The sequence below is a fragment of the Suncus etruscus genome, chromosome 10, assembly GCF_024139225.1.
Source record: "Suncus etruscus isolate mSunEtr1 chromosome 10, mSunEtr1.pri.cur, whole genome shotgun sequence".
NCBI classification, from domain to species: Eukaryota; Metazoa; Chordata; class Mammalia; order Eulipotyphla; family Soricidae; genus Suncus; species Suncus etruscus.
Genome location: NC_064857.1, coordinates 37,720,246 through 37,742,720, shown reverse-complemented (window position 1 = coordinate 37,742,720; position 22,475 = coordinate 37,720,246). Strand labels below are relative to the sequence as shown.

General features: G+C 40.6%; 2 protein-coding genes across 3 annotated transcripts in view; both read left to right on the top strand.

The window, feature by feature from the left end:
- LOC126020739 (farnesyl pyrophosphate synthase-like) overlaps positions 1 to 22,475 on the top strand; it is a 340,408-nt gene that overhangs the window by 51,230 nt on the left and 266,703 nt on the right. The window lies entirely within an intron of this gene.
- The window catches only part of ASH1L (ASH1 like histone lysine methyltransferase), a 178,512-nt gene that overhangs the window by 9,743 nt on the left and 146,294 nt on the right, over positions 1 to 22,475 (top strand). The window contains 1 exon segment of the mRNA XM_049782187.1: positions 17,374 to 17,894. Coding sequence (XP_049638144.1) covers positions 17,475 to 17,894 — 420 coding nt within the window. The 5' untranslated portion in view covers positions 17,374 to 17,474.

The window sequence follows — 22,475 nt, the reverse complement described above, 5'->3', positions numbered from 1 at the left end:
TTTCTTAAGTCTGCATAATATTTCATAGTGTAGATGTACCAATTCCTTTTCCACTCATCTGTTTTAGACACTTGGGTTATTTCCAGAATTTGGCTATTGTGAATAGTGCTTCAATGAACATAGGAGTGCAGATGCCTTTTCTGCACGATGATGTTGGGCCTCTAGAATATATTATCAGAATTGGTCTTGCTGGGTTATATGGAAGCCTAATTTGTACTTTTTTGAAGAGTGTCCATATTGTTTCTAAAATGTCTGGACCAGTCTGCATTCCCACCAGTAGTGAGTAGAAAGTCTCTTTCTCCCCACATCTGTGCCAACACTGATTATTCTTGTTCTTTTTAATATGTGCCAGTCTCTGTAGTATGAGATGATATCTCATTGTTGCTACGATTTGTATCTCCCTAATGATTAGTGATGTGGAGCTTTGTTCATGTATCTTTTGGTCATTTGTATTTTCTTTGAGGAAATTTGTGTTCATCTTTTTTCATTATTTGATGTGATTTTTGGGGAAGGGGCAACGTTAAACTAGTGGTAGAGTTCTTATGTTGCAAGTATAAGTTCTCATGTTTGATCCCAGCATCATCTCTCATAATAGATTGCAATCTCAACATTTCTGCTACTTGGAATCTCCAACCTAATAACAAATGTGTGAGTCCTTATGTGCACCATAGCCAATTGTTTATGACTTATCTCACTAATAATAATAGAGAGAAGGCAGGAAGGGGGGAAAAAAGTAAAATTGCTCTTGGATTTAAGAGTTTATAAATTTAGGAGCCCGAGTGATGATAGCACAGCAGTAGGGCATTTGCCTTGCACATGACTGACTAGGACAGACACAAGTTTGATTCCTATCTTCCTATATGACCCCCCGAAACTGCTAGGAGCAATTTCTGAGCAGAGTCAGGAGTAACCTCTGAGTGCTGCTGCCTAGCGTGGCACCAAAACAAAGTAAAAACAAAAAAAAAAATTAAATTTAGAGTGAGTACAAGAGAGTAGGGTGCTTGCCTTGCAGGTGACTTAAAGTACCTCAAACCTGCTAGGAGAGATCCTGAGTGCAGAGCCAGGAGTATGCCCTGAGCACTAATGGTTCTGACTCTTACCCCCACCAATAAAAATAAAATTTAAAATGCAGTAGGGGACTTCATTTTTTTGTTTGTTTGTTTTGGGCCACACCTGGTGACACTCAAGGGTTACTCCTAGATATGTGTTTAGAAATTGGGCCCGGAGAGATAGCACAGCGGTGCTTGCCTTGCAAGCAGCCGATCCAGGACCAAAGGTGGTTGGTTCGAATCCCGGTGTCCCATATGGTTCCCCGTGCCTGCCAGGAGCTATTTCTGAGCAGACAACCAGGAGTAACCCCTGAGCACTGCTGGGTGTGACCCAAAAACCAAAAAAACAAAGAAAAAAAAAGAAAGAAATCGTTCCTGGCTTGGGGGACCATATGGGACGCTGGGGGATCGAACCGTGGTCCATCCTAGGCTAGTGCGGGCAAGGCAGATGTTACCGCTCCTGTCTGGAACTTCATTTATTTATTTTATTTATTGTTTGGTTTCTGGGTCACATCCGGCAGCGCTCAGAAATTACTCCTGGCTCTACGTTCAGAAATCACTCCTGGCAGGCTCAAGGGACCATATGGGATGCCGGGATTTGAACCACCGTCCTTCTGCATGCAAGGCAAATGCCCTACCTCCGTGCTTTCTCTCTGGCCCTATTTTTTTTTAATAATGTCTTTAAGAGGGGCTGTAGTGATAGTGCAGCGGTAGGGTATTTGCCTTGCACACGGCTGATTCAGCACGGACCTCAGTTCCATCCTGGCATTCTGTATGGTCCTCTAAGCCAGGAGCCATTTCTGAGCACATAGCCAGGAGTAACCCCTGAGTGTCACTGGGTGTGGCCCAAAAACAAAAGACAAAACAAAAAAAATAGTATCTTTAAGCACCATGATTACAAACATGTTTGTTGTTGGATTTCAGTTATACACAAGGGACTTTAGAGATAGTTCAGGATTCGGTCATATGTTCTCCTCATTGGAGTTTCAGTTAGCTTGGATCCATCCCAATAGGGCATGGTTCCTCAAGCCACTGCCAGGAATGACCTCTGAGCATCTTGGGATGTGGGCCAATTCCACATCCAACTCTAATAAAAAACAAGTAATAAGTACTGGATTGCCAAAATGATTGTTGCCACTAACACTCAATTTCACATACCTGATCAGTGTATTATTTTTGGGTTTGGGGCTACACATGGAGTAGGACTGGTTTTCCACTTACGGATCACAGGATTCAGGACCACCATATGGAGTATTGGGGATCAAATCCAGGTTGGCTGCCTATAAGGCAAATACTCTATCTTGTACTCTCTTTCCAGGTCCCTACTTATGTATTATGAAAAAAATAAATCTTTAAAACATGGTCATACGTAGTGGTGCTCAGTCTGATAATGTGGTCCATCATTTTGGTTCATAGTTCAAAAGCTCACAAGACACCAGAGCCACACCTAGCAATGCTGGGGTGGGGGGTTGGGGTAGAGAGTGATTAACAAAGTCATGTGCTCTGCCACTGAAGTCATATTACTCCTTACATTTCTTTTTTTTGGTGGGGGGCACACCCGGCGGTGTCAGGGGTTACTCCTGGCTGTCTGCTCAGAAATAGCTCCTGGCAGGCACGGGGACCATATGGGACACCGGGATTTGAACCAACCACCTTTGGTCCTGGATTGGCTGCTTGCAAGGCAAACGCTGCTGTGCTCTCTCTCCGGGTCCTACTCTTTACATTTCAACCAAAATCATGTATGAAGTTTTTGTAGGCACTGCATTTATATTGCCATGTAGCCCTTCTGGCCAGCTGTGCACCGCAGATGAGAGCTGCACTTAGGCTAGCACCAGCAGTTCATTTCTACCAGCTGCTGCTCTACATTTACTGTTGGTTTACTAGCCACTGCTTCCTGGCACCCTGTTCTTATGGCCAGATAATCCAGCACTACAAACTGGTGTGGCTGTCTACTCTCCTGTTGGCTATACTCCTGTTCATGCCTTCATTGGAGATTTCGGTAACAGAAGTAATTCTGAGCCCACAAGGCATTTACCGGGAACTTCAGGGAACTCAACTGATTTACCAGCAGCATCAGTTTAGGCTCTGCCTCTATGAGATGAAACAGTTTTTGGAGTGTGCCCAGAACCAGGGTATGGTGACCTTAAGTTTGTGAGGGATTTAGGGAAATGCAGATTTGCAAATGGACTACCCTAATCAAGAATTTGAAGGCATGGAAAATCACCTCTTATGATCAATTAATTTAGCATAAACATACAGTTAGGGTGCTGGAACTATAGTAAAACAGACAGGCTATCTGCCTTACATCTGGCTTGCCCAGGTTCGATTCTGTCATTCCATATGGTCCTCTGAGCACTGCCATGAGTAATTCCTGAGTACAGAGCCAGGAGAAACTTCTGAGCATTGTTGGGTGGGTCTCAAAAACCAAAACAAACACAAAACCCCCAGTGAAATGCAAAGGGTAAAGCTATCATTGAAGCCTGTTTTCAATAGCTTTCTTGCTTCCAGTTTGCATGAAGAAGTATATTATTAAAACCTCAGACTGGTTCATTGAGATGGTACTGAGTTTGGGGCTGAGCAGATGTTTGTAGTTTTATAAAACCAATTTTTGTAATGTTACAGTATATTGATTAGATTATTTTTGGGGGTGGAGGCATATTTGGCAGTGCTCAGGGGTTAACCCCTGTCTCTTTGCTTAGAAATAGTTCGTGGCAGGCTAGGGATGGAACCCAGCTTAGCTGCATGCAAGGCAATGCCCTGCCCACTGTGCTATCACTCTGGCCCCCAATGTTTAGATTTTAATTTGCCTGTCTTCTCAGTCTTTGGCTACAAGGCTAAAAAGTTTTTGTAATGTGGGGACCAGAGCGATAGCACAGCGGTATTTGCCTTGCATGCTGTCAATCCGGAACAGACCTGGATTCGACTCCTTGCATTCTATATAGTCCCCCAAGCCTGCCAGGAGCTATTTCTGAGCACAGAGCCTGGAGTAACCCGAGTGCTGTCAGGTGTGGCCCCCCAAATTATTATAATGTGTATGTTTGTTGTTATGACAACAGATAATTTATTGAATATTTTTCTTTTTGGTTTTTCGGTCACACCTGTCAGCACTCAGAGGGTACTCCTGGCTCTATGCTCAGAAATGCTCCTGGCAGGCTTGGGGGACCATATGGGATGCCGGGATTCGAACCACCGTCCTTCTGCATGCAAGGCAAATGCCCTACCTCCATGCTATCTCTTTGACCCCCCCCCCCCTTTTTTTTTTGCGTCACACCCGGCTATGCTCAGGGTTTACTCCTGGCTTTATGCTCAAAAATCGCTCCTAGGGGCCGGAGAGATAGCATGTAGGTAAGACGTTTGCCTTTCATGCAGAAGGATGGTGGTTCGAATCCCGGCATCCCATATGGTCCCCTGAGCCTGCCAGGAGCTATTTCTGAGCATAGAGCCAGAAATAACCCCTGAGCGCTGCCAGGTGTGACCCAAAAACCAAAAAAAAAAAATCGCTCCTAGTAGGATCGAGGGACATATGGGATGCTGGGATTTGAACCACTGTCTTTCTGCACGCAGGGCAAACGTCCTACCTCTATACTATCTCTCCGGCCCCTTGAACATTACATTTTAAGTACTTTGACAGAGCTATTAGTAGTAAGGTAGACAGAATTTCTTTTATTTGTTGGGTCATGCCTGATGGTACTGAGGGCTTACACTTGGTTTTGCTCAGGGATCACATCCTGGATGGGCTCTGGGACCGACCATATGTGGTACCAGGGATTGAACTGGATTTGGTTGTGTGCTAAGCAAGCACTTGCTGTATGGTCTCTGATTCTCATGGAATAAATGATTTAGTAGAAATATGGATATTAAGTTTTTTACTTAGTTGTATGATGAATGTTAAGATTTACAGGGACCAGGGAGATAGCATAGCGGTGTTTCCCTTACAAGCAGCCGATCCAGGACCAAAGGTGGTTGGTTCGAATCCTGGCGTCCCATATGGTGCCCCAGGACCAAAGGTGGTTGGTTCGAATCCTGGCGTCCCATATGGTGCCCCGTGCCTGTCAGGAGCTATTTCTGAGCAGACAGCCAGGACTAACCCCTGAGCACCGCTGGGTGTGACCCAAAAACCAAAAAAAAAAAAAAAAAAAGATTTATACAGTATGCAGGGCCAGAGAGATAGCATGGAGGTAAGACATTTGCCTTGCATGCAGAAGGACGGTGGTTTGAATCCCGACATCCCATATGGGCCCCCAAGCCTGCCAGAAGCGATTTCTGAGCGTAGAGCCAGGAGTAACTCCTGAGTGCTGCCGGTGTGACCCAAAAATCAAAAATAAATAAATAATTAAAGATTTACAGTATGTTTTGTGAGTACTTAGCAGGGGGATCTTTTGTATAAGGGAATAGGAAATCTCTTCTTGATGAAGTGACCTTCAAACTGAGAAGGAAGGATGAGTTATAGAAATCATGCTTGAAGGAGGAGGAAGAGTAGAGAGAATTAACTCATATTCTCCAGTCATTTGAAGATTGAAAAGTACTCTGAACACAAATTCACACATTCATCAGTTTTTGCTCTTGATTCTGGAGCCATATTACAACAGGGTACATGCTTGCCTTGCTTGAGGCTGATCTGGGTTTGATCTCAGGCATCACCTGAGATCACACTTGCTGGGTGTGTGACTAAAAACAATAAATAAATAAATAAATAAATAAATAAATAAATAAATAAATAAATAAAAACAGAATAAAATAAACAGCTGGTTGGATATCACAGTTTGCCTACTTGTAGCAGCTTGGGGGGGTGTATATGGAATTTGGGGGATTGAACCTTGTTTTGGTTGGCCACGTGGATGTTCTAACCCCCTACACTATCACTGTTCGTTTTTTGGCCTATAACCACACCCAGCAATGCTCAGGAGTTACACTTGGCTCTGCACTTAGAAATCACTCCTGGCAGTACTCCAGAGACCATATGGGATGCCCGGGATTGAACCTTTGTTAGCCACGTTCAAGGCAAGCTCCCTCTCTTTCCTGAACTAGTGCTTCAGCCCCAGGAGTGATTCCTTAGGGCAGAGCCAGGAGTTAACCCCTGAGTGATGTGGGGTGTGGCTCAAAACCAAACCAAAACAACAACAACAACAAAAAACCCCTAAAACAAACTCTTTCAATTTTGGTGGTTATGTATGATGCTCTGTTCATAGCTGAGACTAATAGTTATATTAGAGATAGGTTAGGGACAGGGCCACAAATAGATATGTAATAGTTTATGTCGACTGCCCAGGATTTGATCCCTGGCACTGTATATGGTTTCTCAAGCCTCCCAGGAGTGACTGACCCCTGAGTGTAAAACCAAGAGGAAACCCTTACTTAGCACTGTCATGTGTGACTCCAAACCAAACAAATTTAGGGACAGAACAAGAACAGAAAATTAAATGATAATGAGTATAAAGTAATGTTTTTAATTACTTTTATGTAGTACAGGGGTCTTAAACTCAAGTTACCTCGGGGCCGCAGGAGGCAAAATCGAGGTGATTCTTGAGAGCAAAGTCAGTAGTAAGCCTTGAACATTCGGGGGTGTGACCCAAACAACTAAAACAAAACAAAACAAAACAAAAGATTCCTCTAGGGCAGGGCCACAAAATGTTGTAAAGAGGGCCGCGAATGGCCCGTGGGCTGCGAGTTTGAGACCCCAGCGTCTAACCCCAAATTACAAACTAACTCAGGGTTTTTTATTTTAGATGAATTAAATAATTGTTGGGAATTCTGTTCATGGTGCTATATATTTTAAGGAGTATAATATGTTTAAATCATAGATTTTGATCTCTAGTGAACATTATTTTTTGGTTTGCCACAAGTTTGAGAGCCCTGATGTAGTAGTTAATTTAATTCTAGCAAGTTTTTTTCTTTCTTTTTTCTTCTTTTTTTAGTTTTTGGGCCACACCCGGCGTTGCTCAGGGGTTACCCCTGGCTATCCACTCAGAAATTGCTCCTGGTAGGCACGGATTCGAACCAACCACCTTAGGTCCTGGATCGGCTGCTTGCAAGGCAAACGCAGCTGTGCTTGCCCCTAGTGAGTTCTTTTCTTCCCAGTCTTGGAGCCACTCCTGGTGGTGTTTAGGAGACCAGATAGTGTTAGGGGCCTCTTGAATGCAGAAAAATGACCACCAGCCATTTGTCTCTTTAATTTCTTTTCACCTATGAGAGAGTTTAAGTGGTTTGCCTTGTTCAAAACAAATAATAGCAGAACTGGGATTCTGAATCCAGAGTCTATTCCTTAGCAACTGGACCATATTTAAAAGTTTTATAGGTTTTTATAATAACTTATAATAATTATAATAACGTATAGGTTATTATTAGGGTTGATAACTTTTATATCTAAAGTCCAATAAAAATAAAGCATCCAACGGTTTTAAACATTCCCCCCCTTCCCTTTTCTTTTGCTGTTTAGATGATTGGGGTGATGTGTGCTTGATTGTGGTGCTTGTACTTTAGTTGTGGAACTCATTGAGGATTTGCAGCTCAGGTGTCACTATGTGCATACTTGGCTGTGGTGCTGTACAGAGATTGTGGACACTGGTTCTGTGGGGGTTGCACATTTGCTCACCAAGAGTCATAATTTTTAGCTGTGGCGTTGAAATACACTATCTAGTTACAGTGTTTGTGGCAGATTTTGCTACTACTAACCATGGTGTTCTTTAGTTTTAGTATTTTGAAGGAACTCACATACTGGTTTCCATGCTGGTGATAATGTACATTCTATGGTGGTATCATGGGACTGAAGGGAGAGAGTACAGGTTGAAGGCACATATCTTGGCACGCAGCCAACTCTAGTTCAATCCCTTGAAGCATATATGGTTGGTTCCCTAGTACTGCCAGTAGTGATCCCTCCACACAGTCAGGAGTGGTGCCTCAGCCCTGTGTGTTTGAACCCACTGCCCAGTCTCTAACAACTGGTATTCATAAGATCTGAATAGGTTAAAGGGTTTTGTTTATGTTTGTGATTTTGGGCCACATCTGGTGGCACTTAGGGGCTTACTCCTGTCTCTACATTCAGGAATCACTCTTAGTGGATTTGGGGCCATGTGGGGTGCTGGAGTTTAGATCCAGGTCATACTCAGCAGCACTCGGGTTATTTCTGGCTCTGCACTCGGAAATCGCCCTTGGCAGGCTTGGGGGTGGGGGTAGTTTGGGGACAGGACCCATATGGGATCCGGGAATTAAACCCAGATCAGCTTTGTGCAAGGCAAATGACGTACTGCTGTGCTATCATTCTGGCCACCCAAGTAGGTTTTTGAAGGCAGGAAAGTGAGTCAAAAAAATACATTCTTTTTACTCTCAGTATTTATTTATTTTGGGGGCTTTTTTTTTTTTTTTCCTTCAGTAGCTTTGTTTTTTTATTTTTTTCTCTCTGTTTTGGGAAGGGAATCATTTCACCTCCATATTTTGCCTGGCTATTCCCTACTCAAACTGGGTCTCATTCCAACTCCTTGAAGCAACACTTCATATATTAATTATAATTTGCACTCCATTTTTATTAAGTTATGGCTTTTATAATTTCTCACTTAGTTTCCTTAAAATGGGAAGTTCATAATATCAAGGATTTTTACTCCTCCCCAACTTACTCCCAGCATCGGATGGGAGGGGATTATGGTTGCTAATAAAGGGGCAGAGAGGAGGATTCAGAGAGATTCAGCAAGAAGCCTCAGGAGAAGTAGGCAACATGGAGAGATGAGAGTCAGGATTAAATTCAGGGGGCCGGAGAGATAGCATGGAGGTAAGGCGTTTGCCTTGCATGCAGAAGGACGGTGGTTTGAATCCCGGCATTCCATTTGGTCCCCTGAGCCTGTCAGGAGCAAGATTTCTGAGCATAGAGCCAGGAGGAACCCCTGAGTGCTGCCAGGTGTGACCCAAAAACCAAAAATAAATAAATTCAGGGCAGCTTGGGAGGCTGCTTAAAAGGTTAGCTTAGAAGTCACACATGGTGGCTAGGGCCTTTAATATTAAAAAGTTTCCTGTCTCCTGAAATCTGACAGCTGTGGGTGGGTCATTTTCTCATCGCTACCCTGAACCTGCAGACCCTGGCTAGAAGGGGATGCAGGCGCTCAGGCTGGCTGAGAAAGGCCTCACCATCCATTCACCATCATGCAGCCCATCGAGAATTCTTACTAATTATCACTACAAAGGATCACACATATATATGTGTACTGTTTGTCATAATTCTCAAAACGTTTATGGAAATGCTCAAACTCAACAGCTTTTGTTTTGGGGGACCACACCCAGTGACACTCATGGGTTACTCTTGCCTATGCACTCAGAAATCGCTCCCGGCTAGGGAGACCATTTAGGACACTGGGTCCTAAATCGAACCCAGATTTGTCCTGGGTCAGCCACATGCAAGGGAAATGCCCTACTGCTGTGCTATCGCTCCAGCACCTATATGTGTACTGTTTGTCATAATTCTCAAGACATTTATGGAAGTGCTCAAACTCAACAGCTTTTTAACTTTGTATCTAGTGATTTCTTTTAAAGAAGTGCTCAGACTACTTAATAAAAGGATAAAGAGGGGCCAAGAAATAGCACAGTGGTAAGGCATTTGCCTTGCATGTGGCCTACCCAGGACTGACAGTGGTTAGATTCCCAGCATCCCATATGGTTCCCTGAGCCTGCCAGGGGTGATTTCTGAGCGTAGAGCCAGGACTCCAGATCATCACTGAGTATGATGACCCTATAAAAAACACAAAGGATAGAAAATGATGAATCTATAGAGGAAATGAAATGATTGGAAAGATAGTTTGATTGCCAGTAGAAAGTGTCACTCTAGAAACCTTCTAGAGAATTTTAGAGAATTTCAAGTAGCACATTTATACCAGCTGTCAGAGAGTAAGATCATCAGGATTAAAAATGATCATTAGAGACATTTAAGAGAATCCAGCCAGATTTAGGCCCTACTTTATGGCATCAACCTGTTATTCATCTCTGAAATTGAAATAAAATATGAACTGTCTCATAGTGATGATGAGGCTTAAGTAAGACAATACTTATGTAAAACAAATTTATCATAGAATTCGGCACATATTAAGAACTCAATGAACGTTAATATATAATGTATATATGTGTGTATATATACATATACGTGTGTACACACACACACACACACACACACACACACACACACACACACACACATATAGATTGGCTTTTTGGGTCACACCTGCCAGCGCTTAGAGTTACTCCTGGCTCTGTGCACAGAAACTGCTCCTGGCACGGGGGATCATATGAGATGCTGGGATTCGAACCACCATCCTTCCTGGATCAGCTGCATGCAAGGCAAACGCCCTACTGCTGTGCTGTCTCTGGCCCCAAATGTTTTTTTTATGTTTTTGTTACTTCTAATTTACTGATGCTGAATGCACTTTGAAGGTTCATTCATAGTTTTTTAAATAGTTGGTTTTGTGTGTGTGTGTTTTTTTTTTTTTAGTAAGTGCTTTATTAAAGTGTTTATTTCCTTTCCTGACACCCATGTTAGGAAATTTTATATTTGAAATGGTCTTTAAAAATAGTTACTAAAGTTATAGAATTGTTTTACAGTGTTTAGTATCTAACAAATCAGAGAGTGCTGTATTTGTCCTTTTTAGATCCTTGGTGAATTTGTCTTTTAGATCCTTGGTTACTTAAACATGCAAGGCATGTACCCTACTCCTGGCCTTACTTTCATTTTATGAGATTTTCAGAGTTTGTATCTTTTTTAAGGTTACATTTAAGAAAAGATGAAAAATAAGTAAAAGAACCAACAACAGGATTATCTGAGGAAGGAGTATACTTACTGTATAGTAAATGCAAGGATCCTTGATTAGTAAAAAAAAAAAAAAAAAAAAAAAAAAAGATTCCCTTTCTTGAAACTGCTATTGGAGACTGGTTAGAGTTTAAAGAGAAGTGCTGGGAATTGTCTTTCTGATTAAATACAGCACTTAGGCCGTCCGTCATCAGGACTTTCAGTTTGTATGAGTTAGGAAGCCATTGAAAGGTTTCTACAGAAAAGTGGTGTCTGGATGATTTCAGATAAAAGAGAATATAAGTGGTATCATTTTATTTCTGTCACATCAAGGAGCCTATAACTGAAATAGACTTTAAAAGGATTACTGAATTATTGAGAAGAATAAAGAGAAACAGGTACTGAAGTAAGGAACTAGTTATGTGTATTAAAATACTTTAAGTCAGATCACAATCACTTGATCCATAACTTCCAAAGTAGTGAGAAATAGATTCTGCAAATTTTGGAAAGTACTGAAGACTTTGCGCCTGGATTTTGGGGCATTAGAAAAAGAAAGAAATTATAGCTCATTAGGGGAAAAATTCTACCTTTTAAAGACTTGATTATGATGCTTGCACACTCAGGTGTAGTGCTAGCTTTGTCATGCTTGAATATACCTGGTTGTGTGTGGAAGATCATGCATATCATTGTGGTCAGGGATTCCTGACAGTAAAGCTGCTGGGGATTGAACCTAGGTCAGCTGTGTGCAAGGCAAGTGTCCTACCTGTTTGTTCTATTGCTCTGACCCTCTGATTAGAAAATTTTGGCCTAAATATTTCCAATTGAGCCTGTGAAACGGACTGATTCAGGGCTGGATTATATTAGAATGAAATGCTTTCAGAGATGGGGCTGGAGTGGTGGCGTAGCAGTAGGGCGTTTGCCTTGTACGTGGCTAACCTAGGACGGACTGTGGTTTGATCCCCCCGCGTCTCTTATGGTCCCCCAAGCCAGGAATGATTTCTGAGTGCATAACCAGGAATGACCCCTGAGCGTCTCCGGGTGAGGCCCAAAAACCAAAAACTAAAAATAAAAAAATGCTTTCAGAGATACTAAGCCAAATTATTTGAAAGCTAGTTTATCATATAGGTATTTGAGTTTGAAGTTTCAAAAAATTTCAGTAGTTTCTACTTGGACTTGTAAATAATAAGTGCTATCTATAATTTGTTTGTTTGTTTTGGGCCACACCCGTGATGCTTGGGTTACTCCTAGCTATGCGCTCAGAAATTGCTCCTGGCTTGGGGGGGGGGGTCACATGGGATGCTGGGGGATTGAACCTCAGTCCGTCCTGGGTCAGCCACATGTAAGGCAAAAGCCCTGCCGCTGCACCACTACTCTGGCCCCACTATCTATGATTTAATGCCAAAGACTTTAAATCTGTTCTTAGGGAGTGATTCTGGAAGGGTAAAAGTGAGCTCTGCAACACTCAATATTTAGGGTTGAGAGAAAAGGGTTGTAAGAATCAGTGGTTTTTTTTGTTTGTTTATTGTTCTTTTTTGTTTTGGGGCCACACCTAGCTGCACTCAGGTTAATCCTGGCTTAGTGCTCAGAAACCACTCCTGGCAGCTCGGGGGACCTGTGGAATGTCGGGGGGATTGAATTTGGGTTGGCCACATGTAAGGCAAAGTTTACCCGCTGTACTATTGCTTCACCCCCCAAGAGTCTGGCCAGTAAGTCAAGGGAAGGGAGAGACTATTGTACTTAATGTAGAAGTATACTGGTGATGCTGTTAGTTTCTATTGAGAGGTGATGGTGAAAGTATAATTGAGAGGAAAAGAAAAAGATTTAGAGATAGGGAGTATAAACAACTCAAGTTTTGAGGGTAAGAGTAATGGAAGCAGGAGTGCAGAACATGGGGTTAAAGAGAAGTTTTCTTAAATGAAGTATTGTTAGCATGCTTTTGATTGGCATTATCCACTGGATATGTGAGAAAGAAAAATGTCACTTAAATATTGCTTTTTCTACGGTACAGGATTTGGTCCTCAAGCAAAGAGGTTGGAAGTAGAGACAATTTATTTTGATAGAAAGACAGGGTAGGATAGGTTTAATCTAGAGTTATAGATATAGGTAGGTAAATAAATAGATGGTGGGAACTTGCAGCAGTTTCTTTTGGTTATTTCTGTTACCATCACACTGGATATGAAGTCAGTGAAAATAGAAATGATAGGAAACAATGATTGTTGTTCATTATTGAGTACTTAATCTTGCTTCTGTGAGAATTTGGGTTTGATCTCTAGCAGCATTTAAAAAAGAAAAACAAATAGAGTGAATGGATTAGGGAAATTTGTTACAACACTAAAGTTTACTTAAATTTAGTGGTTAGAAATTTATAGTAAGTTTCTTTTCTTATTAGCCAGGTGCATTTTTTTTTTCTGTTTCTTTTTTTGATAGTTGCTACCAAATTTTTTCTTCTTTTTTCTTATCCTTTTTATCTCAAACGACAACAGAATAGATGATCTACAACAAGCTGTAAAGTGGAGACCGTTACACCAGTATTCTGGGGGGAAAAGGAAGGAGATATGGGATGCATGCTGGGAATGGGGTTGGAGGGAGGACAACACTGGTGGTGGGAATGCCCCTCATTTCATTGTCACTATGTACCATAAATAATTCTGTGAAATAAAACATTATCTTTAAAAAAAAAAAAAGAAATTTATAGTAAGATCATTAAGTCTGTTTTGCTGAGAACAGCTTTGATGATAGATATATAATTGGTTGAGTATGATTTGGTAGCTATTATGTGAAATTAAGGTATTTATCTGAAATATTGGTGTTTCAAAATAATTTTCAGATGTTGGTATCTGAAATGTCAGTACACAATAACAAAACTTGCATATAGGTTTCTCATTGTAAAACAAGAATCTGTTATGTAAGAAAACATTTTTACATGTTAAACGTTGTATTAGAAATCTTTAGCGACCTTAAAATTAATTAATTTGCTCATTTATTGGGTACTAAATGACATAATTTCAATCATTCCACCTGCTGGAGAAAAAACATTGTAAGCAAGCCAGAAGTAGTCCCTACCCTTATGAAGCTTACTTTTTTTGGGGAACGGGCACACCTGGTGACACTCAGGTTACTCCTGGCTCTGCTTTCAGAAATCACCCCGGCAGACTGGGGCCCAGTGGGATGCGGAGACGAACCCAGGTCCTTCTTGGGTCAGCTACCAACATCCTACCTCTGTGCTATTGCTTGAGCTCCTGAAGTTTACATTTTAATTCTATTTCATTTGCAGATGTAGCTGACAAATGTGCATCAAGAAAGACAAAGTTGGGCCCGGAGAGATAGCACAGCGGTGTTTGCCTTGCAAGCAGCCGATCCAGGACCAAAGGTGGTTGGTTCATATCCCGGTGTCCCATATGGTCCCTCGTGCCTGCCAGGAGCTATTTCTGAGCAGACAGCCAGGAGTAACCCCTGAGCACCGCCGGGTGTGACCCAAAAACCAAAAACCAAAAACCAAAAAAAAAAAGACAAAGTTAATTATCCAAATTGTGATCCTATATAGATGATAGGGAAGGATCACGTCAGTGTAGGATTAATTGTAGGTCTGAGAACATGGACCTGTTATCCATCAACTAGAAGAAAAATAAGTAGACAAAATCAGTATTTTGTCTCTATTGAGTTCTGAAAAAGCATGGTTTTCTGAGGATTTTGAATTTCAGTGACCTCATACGATCAAGATACAAGGCTTTATTTTGGTTAAACCTAGAGGTGCTCAGTTGCCCTTGGGACCAAAGATGGTGGCAGGGATCCAGCCAAGATTGGATTCATGCAAAATAAGCACCTTACTGTTTTATCTATCTAGGTTACAAAACTTTAAGCACTCTTGTTTTTGTAATACAGTCATGTTCATGCAAGCACTTTTACTATCAAAGAGAAAGAAAACATAGAGCAAAGAAGCAGAAATAAAAATGCTTTGTTAGGAACAGTAAAAAAATTAGAATTGGGGCTGGAGAGATAGCATGGAGGTAAGGTGTTTGCCTTTCATGCAGGAGGTCATCGGTTCGAATCCCAGCGTCCCATATGGTCCCCCGTGCCTGCCAGGAGCAATTTCTGAGCACGAAGCCAGGAGTAACCCCTGAGCACTGCCGGGTGTGACCCCCCCCAAAAAAAAAATTAGAATTGTATGCTGTAGAGATAGTATAGTGGGAAAGGCCTTGCATGAACGAGACTGATCCCCGATTCAAATCCCCAGCATTGCGTTATGTAGATCCCTTGAAAATTACCAGGAGTAGGTAGGCCCTGAGCATGACTGGGTGTAGCCTAAAAAAAGATTTTGAATTGACTAAATCATGAGGGATGTTTGTTGAAAAGTAAGAATAAGCCATTTGACAATGAAAAGCTTTTAAATGTCACTGTAAGTGTTGGTATATTAAATAGTAGACTGTAAGATTGAATTGTTAGAAGATTCTTCTTTCAGTCATTTGAGAATGAACAAAGAAGAAACAAAATAGTTGAGTTATTTGGCCATTATGTGTCTAATGCTTGAGATTCTGCTGATATTACTAGTGATAATAATAATAAATTGGAGCCAGAGCAGTAGTACAGCAGGTACAGTGCTTGTCTTGCACACAGCCTGTGTATTTCAATCATGGCACCCCATATTGTTCTCTGACCCTGCCAGGAGTGACCCCTAAGAGCAGAACTGGGAGTAAGCCCTGAGTGCCACCAGGTGTGGCTCAAAAACCAGTAATTAATTCTTCATGAATTAAGTTTATCGCACTATTATTGGCAGTTTGTGCCAGTCACTGGCCACTGGCTAGGCATCTTACTCATTTTCTTGTAGGAATGTAAAAATACTTGTATATGTTTTTTTTTTTTATCCTTGAGAATCTTACAGTATTTTTTGTAAAGAAAACACTTAGCTGTATTTGGAGGTGTTTGTAAGGGTGGCCAACATCTGGCCATGCTAGGGGAGTTATTACTCCAAGCTATACCTGGGATTGAATTTGGGACTCCACATGCAAATTAGCAAAAGAAACAGTTTATAGCTGGAGAGTAGAGCAAGTAAGGATTTGCCTTGGACACAGCCTACTGAGGTTCAATGATTGGCATTCTGTATAGTTCCCACAAGCCTGCCAGGAGTAACCCTTGAGCCACTTCAGTGTGTGGCCCAAAAACCAAAACAAAATATAAGAAACTTTTCCTGGCCCTCTAGAAAGAGAACTCTTAAGGGCACATCATTTAAGGTATAAAATATTTTGCTTCATAAATGTTTTCTAAGGAATAAGATTTCCCTTTTTAGATCCTAGATCTTAATTCAGATGTATGCTTCATACATCTCAGGAATAATATGGGTACGTGGATTTTATATTCAATCTTAAAATTTGGTAATCTGGTTTCCTGCAGATCTTAATTTATAAGAAGGGGATAGCCCTGTCTAGATTTAAGTTGTTTTATTGCAAAATAATAAATCAGATGGTTTAAAATATATTGAAGGAATGTGGTTCCGCAGTAGAGTACTTGTCTTGTACATGTGAGGTTCCGTGTTTGATCTCCAGTGCCAAAAAATTTTTATGTGCACACACACACATGAAATGGACTTGTGAATTGAAGTGTGCCATTGAGTCATTAAATTTCTGGTTTTCAAAGTTTTGTAACAGTTGTTATCATTTTCATATTTGGCATTGTCTTTCTCACAGAGTATAAACCTTACCAGTTTAGGAACTGTACCTACATTCTGAATACTGGATTTCTAGAGTATTGCAGTCTTAACACATTTTTGAATGAATAGATAAATGAGTGAACTCAAAAGTTTATACCAACAACAAATATTTCAGCCTGAGTCCAATCCTAAAAACCCCAAAATGTTGTTATATGTTTATTCCCAAAGTCTTTATTATTTACTTTGAGTGAGACTGGTTTTTTAATTAGCTTAGTTTTTGGTCTACATACAGCAGTACTCAAAGGTTACTCAGGAATATATTCGTTGTGATCAGGGAGAGGACTAATCATAAGGGATACCAGGAGGTTGTTGAAGGAATGTCCTTTACCTGCTGTGCTATTGATCTGTTTCTGAGAGACTTAAATTCAGGATGTAAGAATACATTCCTTTGAAATTTAGAGATAGTGAAATATATAAAACTTCTTATTTAAATTGTTTGCTTGACTTCTCAGTGGCTTTTAGTATTAATTTCTACTTATTCATGGTATGTTGAATAATAAGCATTTTGAAATTTTTTTTGTTTTGAGACCATACCTGATGCTCAGGGCTTATTCCTGCCTCTGCACTCAGGGATCACTCCTGGTGGGACTCAGGACCATAATGGTGGTGTACCTGGGATCAAATCCAGGTCTAACACATGCAAGATAAATGCTCTGCCTGCCTATACTATCTCTCACACCCCACATTTTGAAGTTTTAAACTTTACTAAATGATTTGAAATCCAAACTTTTGGAATGTTTTGATTTTTAATTATGAATTTGGGCTTCTCCTGATCTCTTTGTCTACTTTCCCCTGTATCCATTTCTCTTGTTAATAGTTGCCTCTGTTCTGATAAATTTTTGTTATGGTCTGTCCTGCAGAGAAAGAGATGCTGGTTGCAAGTTTTGGAGATCCCTGTTTTTTATGGAACAGAGTTCTATAAAATTTTCATAAGATTCCTTGGCAATAACATATACTTGTGATGGACCTTAGAAATACTGCTATGTTAGGATTGAGTTCTGATTCCGAAGGATTTTCAAGAAAGAGTCCCTCTGCCATAAATACTGGCACACTGGTGAGCAAAAGAGAAGTAGAACTAGAGAACAACAAAAAGGAGGAAGAGGATCTTCGCAAGTGGAATCGAGAGAGAAACATTGATTCAGGGAAAGGTGATGGTTTGCTTGATGCACAGCAACAGTTTTCCGTAAAGGAAACAAATTTTTCAGAAGGAAATTTAAAACTGAAAATTGGCCTTCAGGCTAAGAGAACTAAAAAACCTCCAAAGAACCTGGAAAACTATGTATGTCGACCTGCCATAAAAACAACCATCAAGCATCCAAGGAAAGCACTTAAAAGTGGGAAGATGACAGATGAAAAGAATGATCACTGCCCTTCGAAACGGGTAAATATATTTCCTGACAATCTGTGATTATTGAAAATATTTTGAATTCTCTATTAACACTTATCTGACCTTTAAGTCCAGGAAACTTGATTTTAATTTTCACATGTTATCTATAAATTAGCCTGTTTTGTGATCATAAAATAGGCTTGAGACATTTTAGAGGTATCAGTGATATAATTATGTGTAAAGTGATGCAAATATTTCAGGCACACTATATTGCAGCTTCTAATGTTTAATAGAAGGATTATTGAATTTGTAGTTAGGGCACATAGATTGGGTTTTGTCTTACTATTTACTGAAATGTGACTGACTATAAACAAATTAACAGTGAAGAAATTGAATCTTTTTTTTTTTTTTTTTTGGTTTTTGGGCCACACCCGGCGATGCTCAGGGGTTACTCCTGACTGTTTGCTCAGAAATAGCTCCTGGCAGGCACGGGGGAACCATATGGGACACCGGGATTTGAACCAACCACCTTTGGTCCTGGATCGGCTGCTTGCAAGGCAAACGCCGTTGTGCTATCACTCGGGCTCAAGAAATTGAATCTTAAAGATAGAAACGATCCTACCTTTGAAATGGACATAGGACAAACTTACTAACATTTATTATTAAGATAATATTTTTATCTTATATCTTAATCTTTTATTATAATATTTATTATAATAAAATTTACATAAGGGGTGGTTCCTATTGCTCCTCATAAGACAATAAAAACGTGTCCCTTTTGCCAGCTATTTAAATATAATGACTCTTTGAGGGGATAGGCTCCCGTCAGGACTTATTCCTGTCTCTCTGCAACAGTTTCTCCTGGGGTGCTGGGGATTGTACCTTGGTTGGTCACATAAAAGGCAAGTAAGTACCTTATCCACTGTGCTATCTCCCTGTCCATATGTACTTATTTTAAATATCTAAGTAGTTTTTTGCCACAAGCAATTGTAATATAATGCAGGTTTCTACTTAACTGCTGGTGAATGTTGATTTGTATTTTTATAAGTTACTGTAGCATAAAAGTTGAATATATTATTATTTTCTGAATTGGTTCTTCAAAATTTTTTGTTTTGTTATTGAGCCACACCTGGCAGCACTCAGATTTACTCTTTTTAATTTAAATTTTTTCTTTTGCTTTTTGGCCACACTTAGTGCTCAAGGATAACTCCTGGCTCTGTGCTCAAAAATCACTCTTGGCAGGTTTGGGGGACCATGTGGGATACCGGGAATTGAACTCAGGGTTGTCCTGGGTTGGCCGTCTGCAAGGCAAACCCCCTACCACTGTGCTATCGCTCTTACCCCGGTTCTTCAAAATTTGTGTGTAGAGCATGGGCTTGGTTTACTTCTTTATCTCTTGTTTTTTCATTGACAGTGTGGAATAAGTATGCCTATATTTTCTGGTTGTAGTTTTGGGTTATGCATAGCAACAATCAGGTTTTAGTCCTCTTTGTTCAAAGATAATTCCTGATGGGGCTCAGGGAACCCTGTGTGGTATCAGAGAATGAATTCTGGTGACCATGTGCAAGGCAAGCACTTTACGCACTGCTCTCTCTGGCCCCTAGTAGTGTAATTTTTAGGGTAATATTAAAAATATTATTTAAAAAGGCAGTTTCTTGATTTTCAGTGTCACTTAATAAACTCACCCAAGTATAAACCGAGATGTATGTACAAGATATTTACAGTATAGTCTTGGTTTATTGTCAGTGCTGACTCAGTATAACATGAATACCTTAAATATCTTTAATGCTGTATAGATAGTATAGGAAGTATAAGTTACTTGTCTGATACAAGGTCAATCCCAGTTCTGTCCCTAATACTGCATTGGTGCCATAAGCACAGCACCCAGAGTAAGCCCTGAACATCAGTTGGGTGTGACCCCTAAACCAAAATAATTAGGTGGTTATGCTAGTTATAAAGAAAATCTATTGAGGGGCTGGTGAGATAGCATGGAGGTAAGGCATTTGCCTTTCATGCAGAAGGACGGTGGTTCGAATCCCAGCATCATCTCATATAGTCCCCCATGCCTGCCAGGGGCGATTTCTTGAGTAACCCCTGAGCACTGCCGGGTGTGACCCAAAAAGAGGGAAAAAAAATTTTATTGAGATAGAATTTATGTACAAGACAATACATTCATTCTAAATGTATAGTGTAGGGCTGGAGAGCTATCTTAAGGGCTGAGTGCATCCTTTTATATGGAGCAAAGTAGCACTGGGAACCATTGCTGAGCTCAGAATTGGAATTAACCTCCAAGCATTGACAGCAACGGCTCTCCCAAACCCAAAGATAGACGCAGAAACAAATTGTGTAAAAAAAATTTTTGGGGGCCACACCCAGCGGTGCTCAGGGGTAATTTCTGGCTATCTGCTCAGAAATAGCTCCTGGCAGGCATGGGGGACCATATGGGACACCAGGATTCATTCACCTTAGGTCCTGGGTCGGCTGCTTGCAAGGCAAACACAGCTGTGCTACCTCTCCCACCCCCATATTGTATAATTTAATACTTTGGTGTTGGCACTGCAATTCGTGTTAATTAAGCTATATCCACGTGTGAGCACTACTGCTATGCATCAGCATTAGTGTGTTAAATTATTGGATCAATTATTGGGCTTTTAGTACATTTTAAAAAATTGTGGTAAATATAAAGTATTCAGCTTTTGGTTTTTTTCTTTGGGCTAAACCTGGTGGAATTCAGAGACTCCTTCCAGGTTTGTTCTTGGAAATTGTTCCTGATAGTGCTCAGAAACCATGTGTTGCTCTTGTATGTAAAATATGTGCTCAACCTATTGCTAATTGCTAATTATCTGGCTCATAAAATGTTTTGTTTTGACCATTTAAAATATAAAGATTCCCATACTGTTCTGAGTGTGGCCTCCCCTCACTTTCTATAAAAAAACCACTTCTCAGAACCATAAAATGTAAATATAGGTTGGAAAATATAACTAAAGGTTATGGCATAGTTCCCTAAGTACTGCCAGGAGAACCTCCTGAGAACTATGGGGTTTGGCTCTTTAAACCAAAAACAAACCAGTAAAATAAAATCAATATTTATTGCATTCACAATCTTGTACAATAATATCCATTTTATGTATACACTCATATATATGCATATGTGTATATATGTATGTATGTGTGTGTATATATATATATATATAGTTTTGGGGTCACATACCTGGCAGTACTCAGGTGTGAACCCTGGCTCTGCACTAAGAATCTCTCACACACACACACACGCACACACACACACACCACACCACACCCTTACCTCCATGCTATCTCTCTGGCCCCAGAATATCTCCTGGTAGGGACTGTATGGGGTGCCAGGGATCTAATCCGGTCAGCCGTATACAAGGTAGATACCTTATTGATCATTTCTGCTCTTTCTGTAACACACACACACACACACACACACACACACACACACACACTGATCATTTCTGCTCTTTCTGTAACACACACACACACACATGCACTTGTCTCCATGCTATCTCTCTGTCCTGTAACACACACACACACACACACACACACACACACACACACACACACACACACACACACACTTGCCTCCATGCTATCTCTCTGGCCCCATGCCTCTAAAACTTTTTAAAGTTCTTGATAGACAGGGCCTAATAGAAGATAGCATGGAGGCAGGGCATTTGCCCTGCATGCAGAAGGACGGTGGTTCGAATCCCAGCATCTCATATGGTCCCCGAGCCTGCCAGGAGCAATTTCTGAGCAAATACCCAGGAGTAACCCCTGAGCACTGCCGGTTGTGACCCAAAAACCAAATTAAATAAATAAAGAAAATTTTTGACAGATCTGTAACTACTTTTTTTTTTTTTTAACAAGCATAATGGACTAGACCAGATTATAGTTTTTAATTTTCAGAATTAAATAAAGTTCAACCAACTCTTTCTTGGTAGACATGTTATAGCACAACTGAATAATTTTTTTTTAATTTAAACACCTTGATTACATACATGATTGTGTTTGGGTTTCAGTCATGTAAAGAGCACCCCCCTTCACCAGTGCAACATTCCCATCACCAATGTCCCAAGTTTCCCTCCTCCCCACCCGACCCCTGCCTGTACTCTAAACAGGCTCTCCATTTCCCTCATACATTCTCATTATTAGGACAGTTCAAAATGTAGTTATTTCTCTAACTAAACTCATCACTCTTGTGGTGAGCTTCCTGAGGTGAGCTGGAACTTCCAGCTCTTTTCTCTTTTGTGTCTGAAAATTATTATTGCAAGAATGTCTTTCATTTTTCTTAAAACCCATAGATGAGTGAGACCATTCTGCGTTTTTCTCTCTCTCTCTGACTTATTTCACTCAGCATAATAGATTCCGTGTACATCCATGTATAGGAAAATTTCATAACTTCATCTCTCCTGACAGCTGCATAATATTCCATTGTGTATATGTACCACAGTTTCTTTAGCCATTCGTCTTTTGAAGGGCATCTGGGTTGTTTCCATAGTCTTGCTATGGTAAATAGTGCTGCAATGAATATAGGTGTAATGAAGGGGTTTTTGTATTGTATTTTTATGTTCCTAGGGTATATTCCTAGGAGTGGTATAGCTGGATCGTATGGGA